This window comes from Momordica charantia, assembly GCF_013281855.1.
Source record: "Momordica charantia cultivar OHB3-1 chromosome 6 unlocalized genomic scaffold, Mcharantia_2.0 BLBB01000006.1, whole genome shotgun sequence".
Taxonomy (NCBI): domain Eukaryota; kingdom Viridiplantae; phylum Streptophyta; class Magnoliopsida; order Cucurbitales; family Cucurbitaceae; genus Momordica; species Momordica charantia.
The window spans coordinates 2,767,185-2,786,752 of NW_028275164.1; the positions used below are offsets into that span (position 1 = coordinate 2,767,185).

The 19,568-nt window shown below is 32.0% G+C and overlaps 2 protein-coding genes across 2 annotated transcripts; both read right to left on the reverse strand.

Annotated features, from left to right (window-relative positions):
- Nucleotides 1-1,332: 1,332 nt before the first annotated feature.
- Nucleotides 1,333-8,819, reverse strand: GC2 (golgin Putative 2). The gene is made up of 10 exons (XM_022279153.2): nucleotides 8,549-8,819; nucleotides 7,179-8,276; nucleotides 6,062-6,172; nucleotides 5,864-5,923; nucleotides 5,086-5,143; nucleotides 3,697-3,749; nucleotides 3,443-3,532; nucleotides 2,558-2,683; nucleotides 1,871-1,918; nucleotides 1,333-1,789 (listed from the first exon to the last, which is right to left on the reverse strand). Exons 1-10 carry the CDS (start codon nucleotides 8,600-8,602, stop codon nucleotides 1,418-1,420), a joined length of 2,070 nt encoding a protein of 689 aa, XP_022134845.1. The 5' UTR covers nucleotides 8,603-8,819; the 3' UTR covers nucleotides 1,333-1,417.
- Nucleotides 8,820-9,624: 805 nt separating this feature from the next.
- LOC111006897 (ras-related protein RABA6b) lies at nucleotides 9,625-12,811 on the reverse strand. Its single transcript, XM_022278997.2, has 2 exons — nucleotides 12,485-12,811; nucleotides 9,625-10,153 (listed from the first exon to the last, which is right to left on the reverse strand). Exons 1-2 carry the CDS (start codon nucleotides 12,700-12,702, stop codon nucleotides 9,715-9,717), a joined length of 657 nt encoding a protein of 218 aa, XP_022134689.1. The 5' UTR covers nucleotides 12,703-12,811; the 3' UTR covers nucleotides 9,625-9,714.
- Between the last annotated feature and the right edge of the window lie 6,757 nt (nucleotides 12,812-19,568).

Sequence of the window (19,568 nt, forward strand, 5' to 3'; positions counted from 1 at the left end):
GGGAGATTTTTCTCGTCAATTAACACAAGTTTCTTGTTGGTTGGTTTTTTAAGTTGGATAAAACATCCTCTTTTTTTCTTTCTTTTTCTTTGGTGCATTTAAAATTTTCCATTAAAGGTACAAGTTAAAGATTTGGATTTTCACACCCAAGAAAAAAAAATTGATGTTTTTAATATGGGAATGGTGGGTGGGAAGAATTCTATTAAAAACTACCAATTGATCAATTAGACCTTGATAGAAGGAGATTATAGGACTTTTACACAACATTTTATTTATTTTAATTGTAATAATATTAAACAAGTAATTGATATTGTAGATGTGTCAACATGAAATGTCATGTCTCATTATCAATACTTTGTCTGTACATAAGAGTCTCATTCCACCTGTATCTAATCTCATTTATTAATTTAAAAAAACATCACATGTCCCACATTTAATTAGTAAGAATCAATCATTTTCATTTTTAATTTCATTGAGGAAAAATAAAAGAAAAAATAGATCTATCTATTTGCAATAGGATGAGTTGAAACATAAGATCAAAGAAAGACAAAATTTTTGAAAGGGGACATTTTAAAATCTGTAATAGACCATGGTTTAAATCTCAAAATATTCAAATCACAATTTTATAGAAATATCGATAACAATAGAAATTTTTTAAATATGAAAAATGAAAAAATTCATAATCAATATTTAAATTAACAAAAACATCTAATCATTTTTAAATAAGTTAAAAATCATTAGTAATATTTTGTGAATCTTTCTTTTTATATTTTGTTGATTTTTTTTGCGATTCTATAGGGATGTATGTTAATAAAAACTTAATACCTTGGTAATAGAGAGTTGAAAAAAGTCAAAAGAGCATCTCTAGTGTCGGATTTGTTAATCACATCTTCTATTTTAAAATTACGTATTTATAATTTACAAGGTCATCTATACTCTTAAATTATTTTACTTTTTTTTAGTTCAACATGTGGGGTGAGAATAAAAAAATTAGGAATTTTTAGTTCGGATAAAAAAACAGATTACTTATTAACAACTATTTTAGTTTTTTACTTCAAGTAAAATGCAAGTATTAAACTTCAAGTAGAATTCGAAATTAAAGCTAGAAAATGGTTTATGTTTCAGCAATTGATTGTCAAAGTTAGTAGATACAATAGAACTTGACCAGTTCAAATGAAGAAGAAACCAATAATATGGCAAAAGCTAAGTCCTCAGAAAATCTAAAATCCTACTGAAATGCTACCAACTTGTTAAATCCTTCTCACAGCACATGAAGTCTCTACTACACTACGCCTGCGGGCTACCGCTATTTCGCATTGAGAGAACTAAGAGTAGAAATAATATAAGATGGTATATTTCATAATATAAACTTATGAAAAGGGAGGCATCTGTTTGTGATAATGAGAGCAAAAGAAAATCACATGTTTAAAGAGGCATTGATGTTTTCCAAGGAAATAACAGCACCAGACTTTGTCTCTGTGTCTACTTGAGAATGCGACATGAGAATATAAAGTACCCAAAAGTGAAGGCATACAAGGTAAACTACTGACCATAATTTAGCTGCTGGATTTCTCCTTATGAACACCATGCCTGCTCCATATATTGCATCCAGTTGCTGGATCAGGGATCCTAGGTGTTTCTTCCCGGAGTGGATCTTGTCCTGCAACATCGGTCTCAGTTTTGAACCTGAAAGTTCCCATTTTCCCGACTCCAAGTCCCTCGACGAGCTACTGGAAATATCGTTTGTATTCATCACTGACTTGTTTTCTTCTAGCTGCCTCGTCACAGCCTGCAAGGCGCAGAAAGATGGTTCATGTTAATTTCTGATGTTTAGGAGATGTTAGGATATGGCTTTAGGATGTGGAAGTACCTCGATTCTGAAGAGAAGGGTTGCTTTCTCGGAAGACAGTGCCTCCACCTAATTCAAAATAAAATTCCAGCAGTTAGTTTTTAACTCATGATCCTTGAAGCTACACTTCCTATTTTATAATCTGACACGGTTTTGATGTAGGATGACAGGAAAATAGAAGGGAATATAAAAGAATAAGGAAGAAATGTTGCTGAGATCTAAACTTCTAACGACAGTGGCTTGTTCCTTACCATCACATTTAACTCGAATTTCTTTGGAGAATGGGGAGGGAATGAGGTTTAGGAAGGAGAAACCGCTAGGAAATGAAAATCGTGCACCTTTTTCTCTCATGTGCTTTGATTTTTACTGAGTTCCAAATTGACTAACGGCTTGTTCCTTACCATCACATTTAACTTTCTATCTCTGTAGAGGAACCTTAATAGTTAGGTCATATCATGCAACAAAAACAGTTCATCTTTAATTTATCAAGGGCTGATTGCTGGCTTCTACAATCTTTTATTTATTAATGCCACATAACGCATTCTATTAGATGTTCAGTGTTCTTGATATCTAGGAGCTGCAAGTTAAGGAAGAATGCATACCACGTAGAGTTTCTACCCAGAGAGATAGAGATAGTATGGAACCTGGTTCATAGAAGTTGGAAAACTGGAATTTACAATTCAAATGGAGAAACATTGAAAGACAAACCTGAGCTTGCTTCTGAATTAAATGGTCAGTCATCTGGCCAAGCCTTCGCTTGACTTCAACTTCTACTTCAGTTGGTTCCTCCATATCTTTTCTCATCAACTCTATGTTTTCTTCCAACTTTTTCCCCTATAATTCCAAAATAAGGCAATACAATTATTTTGAGGAAATTATTTTCTTTCAAATGCCTCAAAAATAACAAATTTTTACAATTGGATCATTAGAAAATCTAAACATTATAGTTCAGATTTAAGAGGTACATAAACAGACGCTAAATTACCAGACTTTTGAAATTTTCTACCAATCCCAAAAATGTGCACGTTTCCCCAAATTATTCACTCAATGAAAGATTAAAGTTACAATGTATGGTATGACATTGATGCACACGCATACCCCTTTTCGGTATTATACTTTGTTTATAGAAATAGCAGAATATTATTTTAACAAGTATGCAAATTCATCTAGAACTGCATCCACCGATAAAAAAAAAAAAGAAAGACGGACAATTAGGAATTTTAATCATACTGCCATTGTAAATAGGGTTTTTATATAAGATAATACTACTGTAAATTTTCTTGAGGGGGGGGGGGGGGGGGGGGGGACGATTTGACATTGTGAATGTAGAGGCACAGTTAAATGATTATCAGTCTGAAAAAGAATGGGAAAGAATATAAAATGCTGCTAAGGAGCTCATAACCAGATTTTGTGTAACTATCAAAACTACTATTTCATGCCTGCCAGTTAGAAGAGACGAAGAGAGGAGGCTCCATTGACAAAGAAATCAAAAGACCATCTGAATGTCTTTATAAAGTTTACATTTTAGTAAGATCATGCATTGGAAGAAAATTAATAATATGAGATTCCAGTTCCATTACTAAAAAAGCTAACCTTTTCCTGCAATTTAAGGACTTTATCAGTGATGAGAGAGTGCTCTGCATCAAGGATCTCCAATTCAAACTCAATTCCTTTAAAAGCCAACTACAACATTTTGCAGTACAAGCTATCAGAAAAGACAAATTATCTCAGAAAGGTCGTAATGCATATGATTTGGGGGGGAAGGGGGGCAAAAAGAGGGGAGAAAAGAAAGAAGAGAGAAACTGCTACAAGAGAACTGGTACAATCACAAGCAAATGAATTCTTACTGGTTTTGTCGATGTTCCAGCTTGATGAGAGCTTGCAATCCTCCTCCTAAGTTCTACAACAAAGCAAGAGCTTTCAAGAACTATAATACAATTAGCAACAAAACGCTTACAATATTGACCATACCAAAATGTCAAAAGTCTATAGAAACATGTTCACAATCCACATGGAGTATCTTATATTATAATCCAAACTATATACAAACATGTCCGTGATCCACATGGATGCTCGAGTCACATGAAAATTTGATTAACCAATATAACGTGATAACAAGACGATCAGATTATTGATATACAATTAAGTGCATTTGACTTGACCTAGCTTTACAAATATGGTTAGGACTATAAAACAGTACTTTGACGAAATGAAGTTAGATAGTTCTACCATTAGTAAAGAATGTTAACTTCTTCATTGCTTATACTAATTTATAATCATTATCCACGATGAGAAGTGAGAACCTTGGACCTTGATCAATGCAACAGTGATGAAACCTTGAGTCAACTTTTTTCCATTTCAAATTGCCTCCAAAGATTGAAACTTCATTTATCAACGCTTTGATCTAGCTTGGTGCTGTCCCAAAAAGGTGGAAGGCGGGCTTCTAGAGTTGCTCTCAAGTTAGTGGCTCAAAAATAAAACTAGTGGTTTGTGGTCAAATGCTATTAGAGCTCTCCCTCGACTGCTTTGGGAAGAAAGGCATTCCAGATTTTTTCAATAATTCTTTTGTTAATTTTTGTGATCGTGTACAATTTACAGTCTCTAATTAGAATGCTCCACACTTCTAATGTTCCCACTTTTCTCATCAATTTAGATTTAAAGCCTCCTGTTTCATTCTTCCTCTTTGGCATAGGACTCCCTTTAGGTTGTTATTTTTTTTTTTTTGGCTCATTAATTCATGTCCTTGGTTATTTGTTTAGGAAAAAAACAATGATGAGAACCATTTTGAGAAGTACTGATCGTGCAGTCAGATTAAACCTGCCACAGACAGAAACAAGCAACTAATACTGCAACTTACCATTTCCAACTAATATTTGTAGGAAATATCTCGCAATCAAGTCTCATCAATTAAAAATGTGTGTGTTTTAAAAGTCAAAGTTTGAGTTCCTCTACTACTCTTTGTACTTTTAGTTCGTTCTTTCTTATCTTACTATGAAAGAAGAGAACTGGAGCTTTCACAGAAAACCCAAAACTGATGTATTGCCAACTATAGAATTGGAAATTCATAAAAATTTGAAGAAATATTATGGCAACAAATTCCAAAAAGAATACTCAATTTGAATCAAGTAGGCAATCAAAATTAGCGTCCATCTTTCAGTGCCAATCTCTCTCAAAATCTGAAGAGGGTTTCTTCTCAAATCAATAGTAAGATCAGTTTGTCAGAAGAACAATTGTACCTTCATGAGTTGTTTCTTTCAATTCAATCTGCTGTCGAAGTCCTGCAACCCGCTTACCCTGGTCCAAGAAGATGAAACATAAAGCCCCATTGCTCTCATCCATCAAATACTTGTACAGTATGAAGTAGAGGTAAAGATATTGCATTTGCCCATAACTCATAAGCAGACAGAAATGTTGCAAAGTTCAAGCAGGAAAGGTAGACGTGGGCTATGAAACATTACAAGATGCAGGACCAGTTATCTTTCGCAATATTTAGATATAAAAACCATAAGATTGTTGTTTGGCAGTCATCGTTAGTCTTCAATGAGATAAGGCCAAAAAGGGAAATAGAGTAAGGCCTATGTTACTAAAACATTTAATTTGACCACTAGGTTACGAAGGCAGAGAAATCAATTAAGATTCAATAATGGCAAACACCCTTGATTTGTAAATGTGTTAATAACGACTTTTTAATGTGTCCATTTAAATCTTCACTAATGAAAGTTATGGGTACCGGGTAGTAGTCTTTTTCCATCATTCTGTAAATTTTTTAAGTAAATTTGTTGAATCAAAGTCGTCTATTTTTATATGCTAAATCATTATAACTACTACAACTAAGTACAATACTTAAATTTGACTGTTAGATAAGGAGGACCTGCATATTTTTACATTATATGATAGGCTAGTTAAGTTCAAATGGGATTCATGGCTAATAAGCGGCTGATTGGCATGAATATAAACAATTCTTCCAACGCATCAATATAGTGGCCTATATTAACCTACCAATCCTCATCATACCTCTAACTCAAGATTCCATTGTACAGAAGCAAGGGCTCTTGCAAGATCGGCATTTTCAGTCTGCAAACCATATATTGCTTTAGTAATGTAAAACAATAAAAAGCTCACGTAATATTCTTCAAAAAGGTGCAATATTTATCACCAAAAGCACTAGGAAGAAATAACTATAAAAACAGAAACATGTTGTGGGTTGATTACCTCAAGCTTGGCCATTATAGCAAGGGCTTCTCTACGAGTTTCATTGTGCTTCTGCTTCTCAAGCTCAACAGCCTCCATTGTTTCCATCATAGATGTCTGCAGCTCTGAAGCCTGAATTTTAAAAATATATGCATATGCATTGTAAAATAAAATCGATATTCCACACATCAGAATTTGGGTATTGACGAATTGTTCATAGTCCATTCAAAACAAAGTACAAAAATGAAAAATGTATCCAACAGAGATTAAAAGCCGCAAGAAAGTTGCCTCATAAATAGGTATCTTTTCAACTAACCTGGCACCTATATGGCAAAAAGAAAGCAGGCTAACTAAAGGCCAACGGTTGGAATATTGTATTTTTATCCCAACTGGATTTATAAATATGTTTAATTCAATTATGCATATTATTAATCATATTTTAATTGGGATGTGAGAAACTGGAGTTTTTTGTCATTATTATAGGATTACATTGTAAGCCTTAATTTCATTTTGGATAAATTATGTATCAAAGTCTGTTAGCTTAAGCACACTTCTATATCATAATTCCATCTTCTTTATTTTTTTTTAGGATTTCCTAGTTCCATCTTCACCAACATAAAACCGTTTCTAATTTTAAAAATTGAACAAATATTCGATTATTCATCTTACTTCCTCCAAAAAGTTCAAAAACTGCTTCCTGAGAATGCTTCACGGTAGGTGAGTCAGCATAGATGGATCGATTAGGGAAGAGATATCAAAGGGAAGTAACTTATAGCAACTTTAAATGTCCAGATTGAATGACTAAAATAGAGCCAATTGGTTTCCACAACGCTTGGGAAGGAGCTGATTATCATATATTATAGTTAAAATTTTTTGAAAAGGCATCTTAAATTGGGAATTGAAGTATATCTCTTTCAGAATACAAGTGGATAGAGGTCTGCCTGGTGATTTGTTCAAGTTCATAATTTTTTTTCTTATAAGGATACTTATTTAGTATCCTGGCTTTTCTTTTTTTTTGTTTTTCTTTTCTTTTTGGTGTAATAGAACCACAATTCAAAATTCACATTGAGCAGATTCAGACACAAAATTGATTATCAAACTCATTCTAAATTTAATAAGAAGAAACTACACAATTTACCTCTTCTGCTTGCTTTCTTGCTCGATCCTCCAGTATTTTTTCCAGGCTCTGCTTCTCACCCTCCAGTCTGGCAACCAAGTCTTCCTGTTCTTTGATAGCCTCCATTGCTTTGGCTGCTGCTTTCTCAGCCAGAAATTTCTCCCTCTTTTTTCTCCTTTCTTCCCTCTCACGTTCAATTTCAAAATCAGAAGCTGAACCTGAGTCCGAATCTGAACCAGAACTCCCATCACTAGTTGAAGAGCCTGTCCACTCTTTTCTTACATCATCAGATATAGAACTACGAGAAACTTCGTCTGATTTATGCTTCCCAGAAACACCACTTCCTCGATGATTTTGAGCATCTTTCATAATGGAATTCATATCAGATATCCTCTTAGCTTGATCTCTATCCGGCACTGTTTCTGAAGACTGACCATTTCGTATTGCTAGCACAGATTTCTCTAAAGTAAAACCCTTAGAATCAAAATCCCCACCAATTTCTTTTTTTTCCACACTTTTTGCTTGGACTAACATATTGCCTCCAGCCTCTTTTTTATCCAATTCTTGGCCTTCGGAGTGTGCAACATTTTTATCATTTTTCGGATCAACTCTTGAATTTGTCCCCAACGAAACTGAAATATTAGATTCTTCCACATCACTTGCTTTCCTATTTAATTTCTTTGTTTCCCCAATGGACTTGTTACTTTTAGTGTTCTGAGTTTTCTTGAAATCCAGCACCGAAATATTTGAACCTCCATTATTTGGTCTGCGACCGTCTCTCTTCACACCACGAATTGAAGATGAACCATTACTGCGGGATGCAGCCGAAGTTGAAGGTTGATTAGGTGTACCGAGCAGTTCGGTCCAGTCACTATCCGTAAGAGTAGGTGATTTTGGCGAGGGTTTCGACACGGCAGAAATCACATTATCCTGGTTTCTGCTGACGTTCAAACTTAAATCACTGCGCACTTTGCCATGATAATCGTTGTCTAATTGGTTCTTCTTCTTGAGCTGATCCTTTAAAGGCAAAATATCCCCAGTTTTACTAGTAGCTTCGAGACTATCCACCGCTGGAGGCCTTTCGCCCTTCTTAAGCGACTCCGCCGCTTGCTGATCGATCTGAATTGTCCATTTCACACAAACACAAAGAAACAACCTCAAGAAACGAAGCAAAGCAAAACATACATCCACATAGAGATAAATTACACTGTCAATGCGGTAATGCGCAGCTAGATTCTCCAAAAATCAAGAGACATGACTCATTACGGATCTACAATTTCCAAAGAACGCACAAGAAAAAGAAAATCGAATTACCTCTCGACTTCCCACTGAACTCTCAAAAAGAAAACAATAAGAACAAAAAGAAAGAGGGAAGGGAAGGGGAAATTCACCTGCTGGAGAATGCTCTCAGCCGCTTTGAGCTTGGAGGAGATCCAATTAGCCATGATCCTTCCCAGCGATTCAGCTTCCTCCGAGAGAAATTGAAATCAGAGGAGAAACCTAGTCAACTCTCATCAAATTAAATACAATAATAACAATTTTCCAAAGCAGCGTCGTGGATTTTGATTGAGATGTGGCACTTGCAGAGAATTGAAGAAGAAGCAGGACAATAGAGGGCAGAGGGAGAGAAAGAAGGGGGGGAGGGCCGAGATGTCTACAGTGACAAGCGGGTCACGTGGAAGGGTAACGCGTGGATTGTTGCTGAATTTTCTGGGTGGGTCCCACGGTTTGGAGTCACAGAGATCTGAGAACCATCAGTGGTCTGTCACACACGAGTGAGAACCACCCTGTAACCGACGCATTCGTTAATCTGCGTCTCAAATTTCCAATCTTTAAAGGCCTGTTTGGTTCCTGTGATATTCGTATACTGTCCAGAGTTAATAGTTTGCGCTCGTTATCATGCGAGACGATTATATTATCCTTGCAAACAAACAACCTCGTTAATCCTTTTTTTATTCTTTATTTTGTAATTAGCTATAAATAAGAAGGGGTGTTATAGTTATGGTTATACATCTGATTTTTATCATTCTCGTTCAGATCAATTTCATTTGGATTTATTTTCATTCTAATTTCTTATCCTTTCAATTTATGTAAGTAATGTCTGCATTCATATTTCATTTTCTTGTTTTTTCTTTTTTTTTCTATTAGCCATTTTCTAGTATGATTATTGTTAAAATTATGGGGTAAGTTGGTTGGGTTAGGTAGAATATCAAATTGTGGTGAAAATTAATATCAACAATGAACTATAATTTATGATATTACATTCACTAAACGAATAGGATATACGATATTTTCCCAATCATACCTCAAATATTACATTTTTTTAGTACAAAATATTGCAATTAAGGTAGCATCAATTATTTATTTAATGAAATTCTAATAAAGGTTATCTAAATTCAAAGTCAAATATTAGACTTCTTTTTTATAAGTCAAATATTAGACATGATGATTGTATATATTTAAAGGCTATAACTAAAATATTTATTATATATGTATATATATAAATATAAAAACTAAAAAAGATTAAGAGTTTCAAACTGTATTTAATACAAAATTTTCATATAGAGCAACAATAAGAATCAGGTTTGGTTGGAGTTACATCATGAATGCTAATAATCTCTTTCCCATTTGGAAAAGCAGCAAGCTTTTCAATTTGTTTAGGTAAATCCAAAGCTTTTTGGGAAGCAATCTCATGGATCCTACGAACCATTTGGAGGAATACTTCTTCCACATTCACATTTTTCATAGCAGAAGTTTCCATAAAAAATAATGATTCTGACTCCGCTAAGAGCCGCCCTTCCTCTTCTTGCACTTCGCGAGAATGACCCAAATCGCATTTGTTTCCCACGAGAATTATGACCATGTCTGAATTTCCGAACTCTCTCAATTCCCGTAGCCACTTCTTCACGTTCTCAAATGTCGCCACTCGGGTTACATCGTAAACGAGCAATGCCCCTAGTGCTCCTCGATAATATGAACTTGTAATTGCCCTAAATCTATATATCATAATTAAATTTAAACTAAAACATTAGTCTTTGAAATTGAGAAAATGTTGAATATCTCTAATAATAAATTCAAACAACAAGAAAACAAATCATACATTATTTGTTAAATATAACAACAACAAGATGACTAAATTTTTTAAAATTTTTTAAAATTTAGAGATCTAATTAGAAATAGAGATGAATTTAAAATATCTAAACTATATTTTAACGTATAATTTAGTTAAGATTTTGAATTAATTTTTTAGAAGGAAACATTAAACAAAACAGAACAAGAAATAGAAAATAAAATCATAATAAAATTGGATAGTAATATATTAAGACAATAAATAATATTTTATATCTTTGAGTTAAATACCGTTCTCAAATATTTTATACAAAATATAAATAATTTATCTGACGATGACAAAGTTCACTTTAAAAAACTGTCGCCTTTTCGGAAAATACGGCATTTGTTTGCGGAAATTGGAAAACAATAATTATACCTTTCTTTAATGTTATTTTCCCCTACTTTTATGACCAATTTTGTTCCTAAAATAGTTCTACGTGGCAAGTCCTCGTTGGATTGATTAACAAAAGAAAAAATAAAAGGGAAAACACATGTGGGGAAAGCCATTCATTTATTTGTCACACTAAAAAAAATAGATTGGTTACTTCTTGTTTGATAATGTCCCGATTAAGTTTTTTTTTCTTTTTTAATAAAAAAAATAATGATAAAAAAAATACTTTTATTCATGTTGGAACAAATTTTTTTTTGTTTCCAAAACAATTTTTTAAAACATAGATTTTTCTTTAAAATTTGGATAATTGATCGTTTTATCCTTTGATTTAATTTTTGTTCATAAATTCTAATGAACAAATTTAACATTTTTGTATAATTTTTCAAATATAAAATACATTAAGAAAGGAAAGTTATCTCTCCATATTTCTTTGCTCACTCTTAGTTAAAAAATATATATATGGTCAGCCAACATAAACATAATTCAACAATTAAAATATATAATCGATTAAGGTATATAATAATTTTCTCGATGTCAGACATTCAAATCTTCCGTCCCACCTAAAAAAATGACTAAAGTCCAACTATCTAGTGCTCAAAATTGGCTGATGACTCGAGAGAATAAAAATGGGTAGGAAAAGGTGGATTAATAATAAATACCTTAAACTAAAGTTTCAAAAAGTTTATAATTAAAATTGAGGCACTTTATTCCTTCTATCAACTCTCCTTTTTTTTGGGTAATGCATTTGTTTAATTTGGAGACATATTAGCCTTCAATCAGACACAAGAGGACAAGTTTCATCTCTCTTTTTAGGTTTATGGGTCCCTCCAAAAAGATCAAAATTTTCTCCTTTTTAATCCATAATTTTGACTAATAGGGTTTGATCATTATTATTGATTGAAACCCATTAGATATCTCAAGCTTAGTCATTGAACTAAGAAAAATGGTCCAATCCTTGTGAAAAAAATTTTCTTTTTTAAATACCATTTGTCAAATTATTGAAAGGAATACTACATTTTTAAGAAGGAGTAACTCATAACTTCAAATACCTATTGTGATTCACAAAATTTTAAAATACATACTCGATTAAGAAGCCATCATTGAGTCAATAGAATTAATTCATGTGATTTACTCGATTGAAAAATCATCATTGAGTCAATAGTGATTTACTCCTATATGTCGTCACTATGGATAACATGTAAATATCATCGGAGAAGAAAAGTATGTAACAGAAATAAAACTAACATAGTTCACTAATTGCCTCTAATTGTAGACTTGTGAGATTATAAAAAGAAAGAAACACTAAAATTTAACTATTTAAATAATATTCACGTCAAATTTGTAAGGTGAAAAAAAAGTTGAAAATTAGTATTTTAAACACATAAATATGATTCCCTTCAAACAAATAAGGAAAAAAAACACAAATATGATTTAGATAATAGGCCGGCCTTACACTTACCACACAAACAAATATTTTTTTTTTTCTCTCTTCTTCTCCAATTCTAAGGGATATCTTATACGGATAATAATGTCTTATTCACTTAATCATACCGAGATTAAGTTAATTGTAAATTCTAAACTGTTCCTAATTTTTTTTTAAAATCTACGACCTATGATCAGAGCCGATGACCACTAGTTATGTTCGTTTTAGACTAAAGTGTCCTAATTTAAAAATCAATAAGCTATCAAAACATGAAATTTAGAACCAAACAAAACACACCCTAAAAATCCTATCAACAGAATTTTCCCTCTATTTTATCGATTGAAAGGAGAGAGAAAAGAAAAAAAGAGAGGAAGAGGAGGAAGAAGAAGGGTGGGAGCGTACCTTTCTTGGCCGGCGGTGTCCCAGATTTGGGCCTTGATGAGCTTACCGGCGACCTTGATATTCCGGTAAGCGAATTCGACGCCGATGGTCGGCTTGGAGTCCAAACGGAACTCTGATTTTGCGAATCGGGAGAGGAGATTGGATTTTCCGACGCCGGAGTCGCCGGTCAGAACCGCCTTGAACAGATAATCGCACTCTTCGTCGAAAGAATCCGCCATTCCTCTGTTTCTTTTCTCTCTGCTAAAAACAGGGCTCGGACACACAAATGACCACGCCGCTTCCCTTCTAGTTCTAGTTTCTTACTTATAAATCTCCTATTCCTTTTCTTTCCTTTTCGCATATATTATATTGTATTGCGATTGAGTTTTTTAATTTTTCTTATTTAATCCTATTTATTCTAAATTTTTTATTTTAAATATCTACTTACTCAATATTCGTTTCGTTTGAAACACTCGCTGGTGGTATGATAACGAGATTTAAGTTTATTTACTAAAATAAATACTCAAACAACATATCTCTTTCGTTTAAACTTTGATTTATTTTGATTATATACTTTAAGAAAAAAAATTGTTCTCATGCTCAGTAAAAAATATCAATTTAGTCTATATTTCCAAAAGAAAATTTTAATATAAATTTATTACAATAAAAAATTAATAAATAAAATGTTATGCTATAATTAATAAAATATATAAATCAAAATCAGGTTTAAAAAATGAACAAAAATTGAAATTACGCTAATCAAAACAAGACATCAATCAAGATAAAAAATATATCATCACAGTATTATTTAAATTGTTAATATGGACTTAGTTCAACGTATAATTGGCATATGTATTTGACCAATAAATCATAAGTATGAATTTTCCGCTTTCACTTATTTTACTAAAAAAATAATAGTATTTAAATTTTTGCTTCTTTTATTGTTACTTTTTCTTAGAAAGTTTTTTTAATTTTATTATTTTTTTTTTCTAAAGAAATGGGTTTCGTTCGAGTGCCGTCGCATGTGAACAAACATTGATGATTGATCATGAAACGACATGATGGATCAGGATGGACCTTTTTTTTTTTTAATAAATAATAATAACAATAATAAATAATTATTATAATTATTATTAAACGGGCCTGTGCCCTGTGGGTGTCATTAAGAAAGAAGATGGCCCAATAGCGTCCACTCCCACTCTCTTTCCAAGGTTTATCTCTTGCTGTCACCCCAATCCAAATCCCGTCAGCAAATTCTGCCTGCAAATTTTTATATTTATTGTATTTTAAATTTTACATTTTTACATTTTTTATTTTACCATGTGTATTTGCATAAAATGTAATTTCACCCATTATTGTTAATTACAGGTCGTGTGTCTTTTGTTCGTCTACTCGATTTTATTAACAAATATTTAAAATCACATGTAATGAAATAAATGTTATATTTTAAAATTGATCAAACTTTTAACATGAATGACTAAAATAGTTTTTTTAAGTAAAGTTTAGGGAGCTAGTAATATTTGAAAAATTATAGACTAAAGTAGGATGTTTAAACTTTCAAGAAGAATGCTTATGGTGATTCTTGGTCTAGCTCGGAATCGTTGAAGATTAAGTACTAGGTCGAGTTTGAGTGTCCACTTGGCAAGGAAGACTTGCACAAGAGAGGTAAACAATTTGGCGTTTAAATCAATAGGAGTTCGACTTTAAGTGTAATATCGAGCTTTGATTGCGCACTTGATGCCATAATAATGCTCTCTATTTATAGGGTTGAGATTTGACAAAGACATCCAAACTGTCAGTTACGCGCTTTTCGAAAAGTTTGTTACCATAGGCCGTTCTGTCGGGCGCACAAGGTCGGAGTCAAGCGAGATCTTTAACCAAATGGAGTTCACTTAGTTTACCTTTTGGATAAGTTTAAAGGTCGGTCGCTAAATGACTCCGAGGTTCTAGAACAGATCTTGTCTTTGGAGTTTCCGTTGTTCTCCACGTAACATATCTGTTTTTATCCCATACAAGAGAATTAAAAAAATAACTTTATCGATGAATATATACGATAGTGAGTCATATCATGACCATAATATTAAAGAAACTATCTAGTTATGTAAATTATATTGAATAAATGTTCTAAATTTGTGTGAACTATAATGTTATTAATGTGGAACTTTCAATTGGGGAGTTCTCTCGCTGTATCCTAGTTGGCTGGCGAGATTAACAAGATGGCTAATCTAATTACTTTCATAATTTCATAATTTCCTTAATTTAGATGTGATTATAACTTAGCATTGGATCCTCCTGCCTAATAATCATATCATACATTAAATTAGGTTACTTCTTTTTTTTATATATTTTTATAATTAAAATAAAATTTAATTATTAATTTTTTAATTGAATGAACAATGGTTATAATAATTATATCTATTAATGAGAGGATTATTAAAATTTAGTTTCGGTGAACATACCTACATTTTCTCAGCGTAAAGATAAATTTATATATATATTTTTAGAATAGAAGATAAATTTATAATTAATTGAAGCCCTTGTGAATTTTTAAAAATATGAGCAAGTTTTTTTTTTAAAAAAAATGAAAGTACCATTGAATAGAAAAAAAAAATAATTGCATATCAATAGTTAAGAATGTGTTTGGAAATTCTATTTTTAATATTTTAAAAGTGAATTCAATCTAATTAAAATGATTTTGTTAAAGTTTCATGGTGATTATCTATTTCAGAAATACTTTAATATTTTTCTTAAAAAATAGAAATTAAAAACAAATATCAGTGTTCAATACGGCCAATAAAAAATGATTTTTTTCATTTTTACAAGTCTCGAACTCAAATGATTATTAAATCTTATCCAGTAAATTATTGAACATTTTTTAAGGAATAATTTTTTAAATAAAGAACTGTTCGTACTAATACTAATACTTTTGAATTTAAAAAAGACACCAAATAAATATTTTATCCGAAAGTAATCTAGAATATTTGTAGAAAAAAGTCGAGCACTTTTGAATATGTAATAAAATACCATAAAACATTTAAAAAAGTATTCTAGATTAATAATATTTCCTTTACAATATCTTTAGTATATTAAAAAAAAGGTTTTTTAAATATATAAAAATAAATAAATAAATAAATAATTGTCTATTTCTGTTTTCTTTTCCTGATTAGGAAGGTTAGGTTTAGCTTAGGACTCAACCACCAAGAAGCCCACTAGGGTAGGTCCATTCAAGTATGCCAAATTGGACCTCCTTAATTTACTCTCAAAACCTGTTTCAAACCTTTGGTTTTTAAATATGTATTTCCGTTGAATTTGAAGATATGTTTCTATTTGATTTTTTAGGTTTCAAAAGTTCGACATTTTAACCTCCAAGTTTTAGAAAATAATTTTAAATAGTTCTTGAGAACGAATTAACGCTTAATGTATTTAACAAAAAAATGACGTGGTAGTTAAATTGACGGGTAGATTCTACTTACTTGAATTTTTAAAATGAGGTGTTAAAATATTTCTTTCTACTACTGATGCGACAGTTTCCATTCGTTTCCTTCCCTTCCCCCTTTTCATTGGTTCCCCCTCCAGCAGTGGTTAATTTGTCCCGAGAGAATATTTAGAATCATTTTCAAAAGGTTGATGATTAAAATGCCAGTTTTTAAAACTTAAGGGACCAAATAAAAACTTATCCTCAAACTCACCCTATTTCTTGTTGGATATCCAATATTTGAATTAAATTTATCCAACCCATCAGCTTAAGCTTTTGGATTGAGTGATGGTTTATTCATCCTCAACATGGTATCAGAACGAAACGTCCTAGGTTTAAGCTTAAGCTTAATCATTTTCTAGAGGGAAAAAAAAGGGAAATCAATCATTTTTGAAGTCAGTAATTTATGTCTTTTTAAAAAATTTGGTAGGGCAACCCCCAATAAGCTAGTTAGGAAAGCAAGAACACTGGAAAAAGAAATTCAATCATCTTTTGAGATCGAACTGCCGAATCGGAAAAATGGAGTGCTATCATATAGCTTTGTATCGGCTAAGTTCACGAGTTGGAGATAAGCGGACTCGAACCGCTGACATCCGCCACAAGGTAAACCACCGCCTCTCAGGCCCCCGACTGATTCTACCATAGAGGCCAACAATAGACAATAACTCCCCCCCGAACACAGCTTACAACTTTCATCGTACTGTGCTCTCCAAAGAGCAACTCTTCTCAAAATCTCAAAAGGTACTGAGATCCATAATTCGTGTCTTTTAAAAAATTGGTTTCTTATATCTTTAAGTCTATCATTAGAAATGCTTAGCTCTCCCTCTAATTATTGAAAAAGTTTTGGGGTTATGAGTTTTTCCAAGGATAAAGAAAAGGAAAGTTTTTATTGGAAGGAAAAAGAGAGATCTTTGTATTAAAGAAGTGATGTGATTGAGCTTCCATATATATATTTTTTTCTTTTTTCTTAGTTCAAAAACATGTACAGATTCAAACCTGCAACCCATTAATTGAGAATATATATCTAAAACCAATTGAATTTATGCTCAAGTTGGCCCACATGAACCATTTCTAAATTTTGGTGTAGAAGAACAAAGGAGCTGCATAAGAAACATGGGAAAAATTAGAAAAATGTGCAGCATTCAATACAATCTTTCTAACATAATAAACTTTGAGAATCCTGAACCGTTGGGAATGACAAAGCAAAAGATGCTGAACTCTTGTCACACATAGGAAGGTTCACACGTGTGGTTTCATCTTTCTGAGCTTTCGATCTGATTGCAATCTGATTCTGAAGGGTGCACGTCTGAATAGCGTAGATAAGATTTCGTGTTGAAATTTCGTTCAAGACAACAACAATTATGTTCTCTCGAAATCCTTTTTCTTATTCAAACCACCCCAAACTTCTCTCAAGCATAGCTAAACAACAATATTTTATAGCTCTATATCTCCCTCTCGTGAACTAATCTTTAAAAGGGACTGCCCCTAAGTATTGTGTGGAGGAGAAAACTACTCTCAAAAGATTTAACGCAAAGGTTTGAGATGAAAAATACTTCTCCACCTAACATAATAAATGTATTGAAATAGAGTGTGACTTCAAAAACCTAATCTCCCTATTCTTTAAATCCTTTTGGGTACGTTCCTTTCCTCATTAATAACATCGTGGTTGGAAGAGGAAGAGTTTATAAAGAGCAAGTTTGAAAACCTCGATCTTATCTTATTCATCTATTCAAACTGTTGGATTTGTAAGGTGATTGCAAACAAAGTCTCACATTGACTAGGGAAGGAGATGATCATGGATATATAAGATAGGATAATTATCTCCATTGGTATGATGGCTTTTTGGGTGAAACCAAAAACAATAGGAAGAGAATCATGGATGGGGTGATATGACCATTTTGCCACTCTTGTTGGGGCCCACACCAGTAGAAGCATAATATATGTATATAGAGACGGGATTTTAATATGTTTCTCCACAGCCCTTACTTTGGTCACTATGTACTCATTTATTCATTATTGCACAAATCCATTATTAAAAATAATTTTATCTCTATTTTGACACTATTATATTGTTGGAGCACGATGTTGACAAAACTCTCACACACAAATATTTGATAATATTTAGTTTATTCAATTCAGCTTATTAAACTTTGGGTAGAGAAAGAAATGTATAAAGAGCAGTAAATTTTTGTGCCCCGATAATTCTTTAAATTTAAGAAGGGCAAATTGGAGAAAGAAATTTCAAAAATTTCCAAACTTTTCTGTATAAATTTTTTAATCTAAGATAAGCTAAAAGGGTTGTCTTCCTAGTCTATCATATTGGCTCAACTAATATTTTGTCATGGAATACCTCTTAAGATACTGGAATTTTGGTTTTTTATTTTTATTTTATTTATTATGAATCCAATATGTATGGATGGACTACGAACTAACAATTTTTTGATTGAAAATAGGTACTTTAACCAATTAAATTAAGTTTAGGTGGCTGAAATTTTAGTTAATGATATATATTAACAATAGAAATTAAATATAAGTATATTTGAAATTCAAGGATGTAATCAAAATAATTAACTAATTAAGAAATTAATAATTCTTCATCAAGTTGAAAATTCAAAATATATATATATATATATATTTAATGACGTGGAAAGTGGCAAGTGGTTAACCCAAAAAAAGTTGAGACGTGGAAGTCGTTTATTGTGTCTCTTGCTTTGTCTTTTCACTCCATCAACGTACCCAAACACCCCATATATCTCCAAATTATTAAAGAAATGCACTTCAACATATCCATATATAATAAATCAAATTACTTTAGTTTTATCAAACTCATACAAATTATGAAGAACAAATGTTCGACTTTCTCCTTTCCAACCCTAAATAGCATCTTTCTTTTTTTCTTTTAAAGTTAGAAGTTTGAATGTATGTATCCTTTTCTGAGGAGGGGAAAAAATTTTGCATCTCGAGTGTACATGTCATTATTTTAACGAGATTGTTTTTCGTTTTTAGTTCTGTAGTGTATGGTTGAACTATTGTCTTTTGAGAGGTAATATATAGCTGATTATGAGATATGTTTGAATTGACATTTTTTCAATGACATTTTCTTTTTAGTTCAACACGTGTGGGCGGGAATTCGAACTTTCGATATTTTAGTTGATGATATATACCTTAACCTAGTTGAGCTATGCTCCATGGTGACTTTTAATAAGATGGTTTGTCGTCAATATGTAGCATTTTTTAATGAGTCGATAGGTTGAGCTCATGTGAAATAAATAATTTTTTCCTTTATGTGCCTCACATGCTTTTTGGAGTGTTGTTTAGTGTAAAGATTTTCCACTTTACATTCTTAGATTTTTAGACAAGTTTAGTTATGTTCAAAGTTAAATAATTGATCCTATGAGCATTAATTTTATCAATCTCAATTGAAGTTATAGATTAAATATCTCATATATTAAATTTACCATAATTTATTAACTTCATTGGTGATTTATGTTTAAAATTATGCATGCAAGAAAAAGAAAAATTAGTCCCAATATGGCAATCATATTAATAATTTATTATCGATGTGAACGCATATCTAATTTTCTTTTTTTGAAAGAAAGGTTATATCTAATTAATGCCATGGTCCATTTT

Coding starts and splice junctions, on each gene's coding strand:
- GC2 (XM_022279153.2), bottom strand. CDS start 8,602: ATGGCTAATTGGATCTCCTCCAAGCTCAAAGCGGCTGAGAGCATTCTC. Junction 3,533..3,696: donor CTGGAACATCGACAAAACCA/GTAAGAATTCAT, acceptor AAAATGTTGTAG/TTGGCTTTTAAAGGAATTGA. Junction 1,790..1,870: donor CCCTTCTCTTCAGAATCGAG/GTACTTCCACAT, acceptor TGCGCCTTGCAG/GCTGTGACGAGGCAGCTAGA.
- LOC111006897 (XM_022278997.2), bottom strand. CDS start 12,702: ATGGCGGATTCTTTCGACGAAGAGTGCGATTATCTGTTCAAGGCGGTT. Junction 10,154..12,484: donor GACACCGCCGGCCAAGAAAG/GTACGCTCCCAC, acceptor TATGATATATAG/ATTTAGGGCAATTACAAGTT.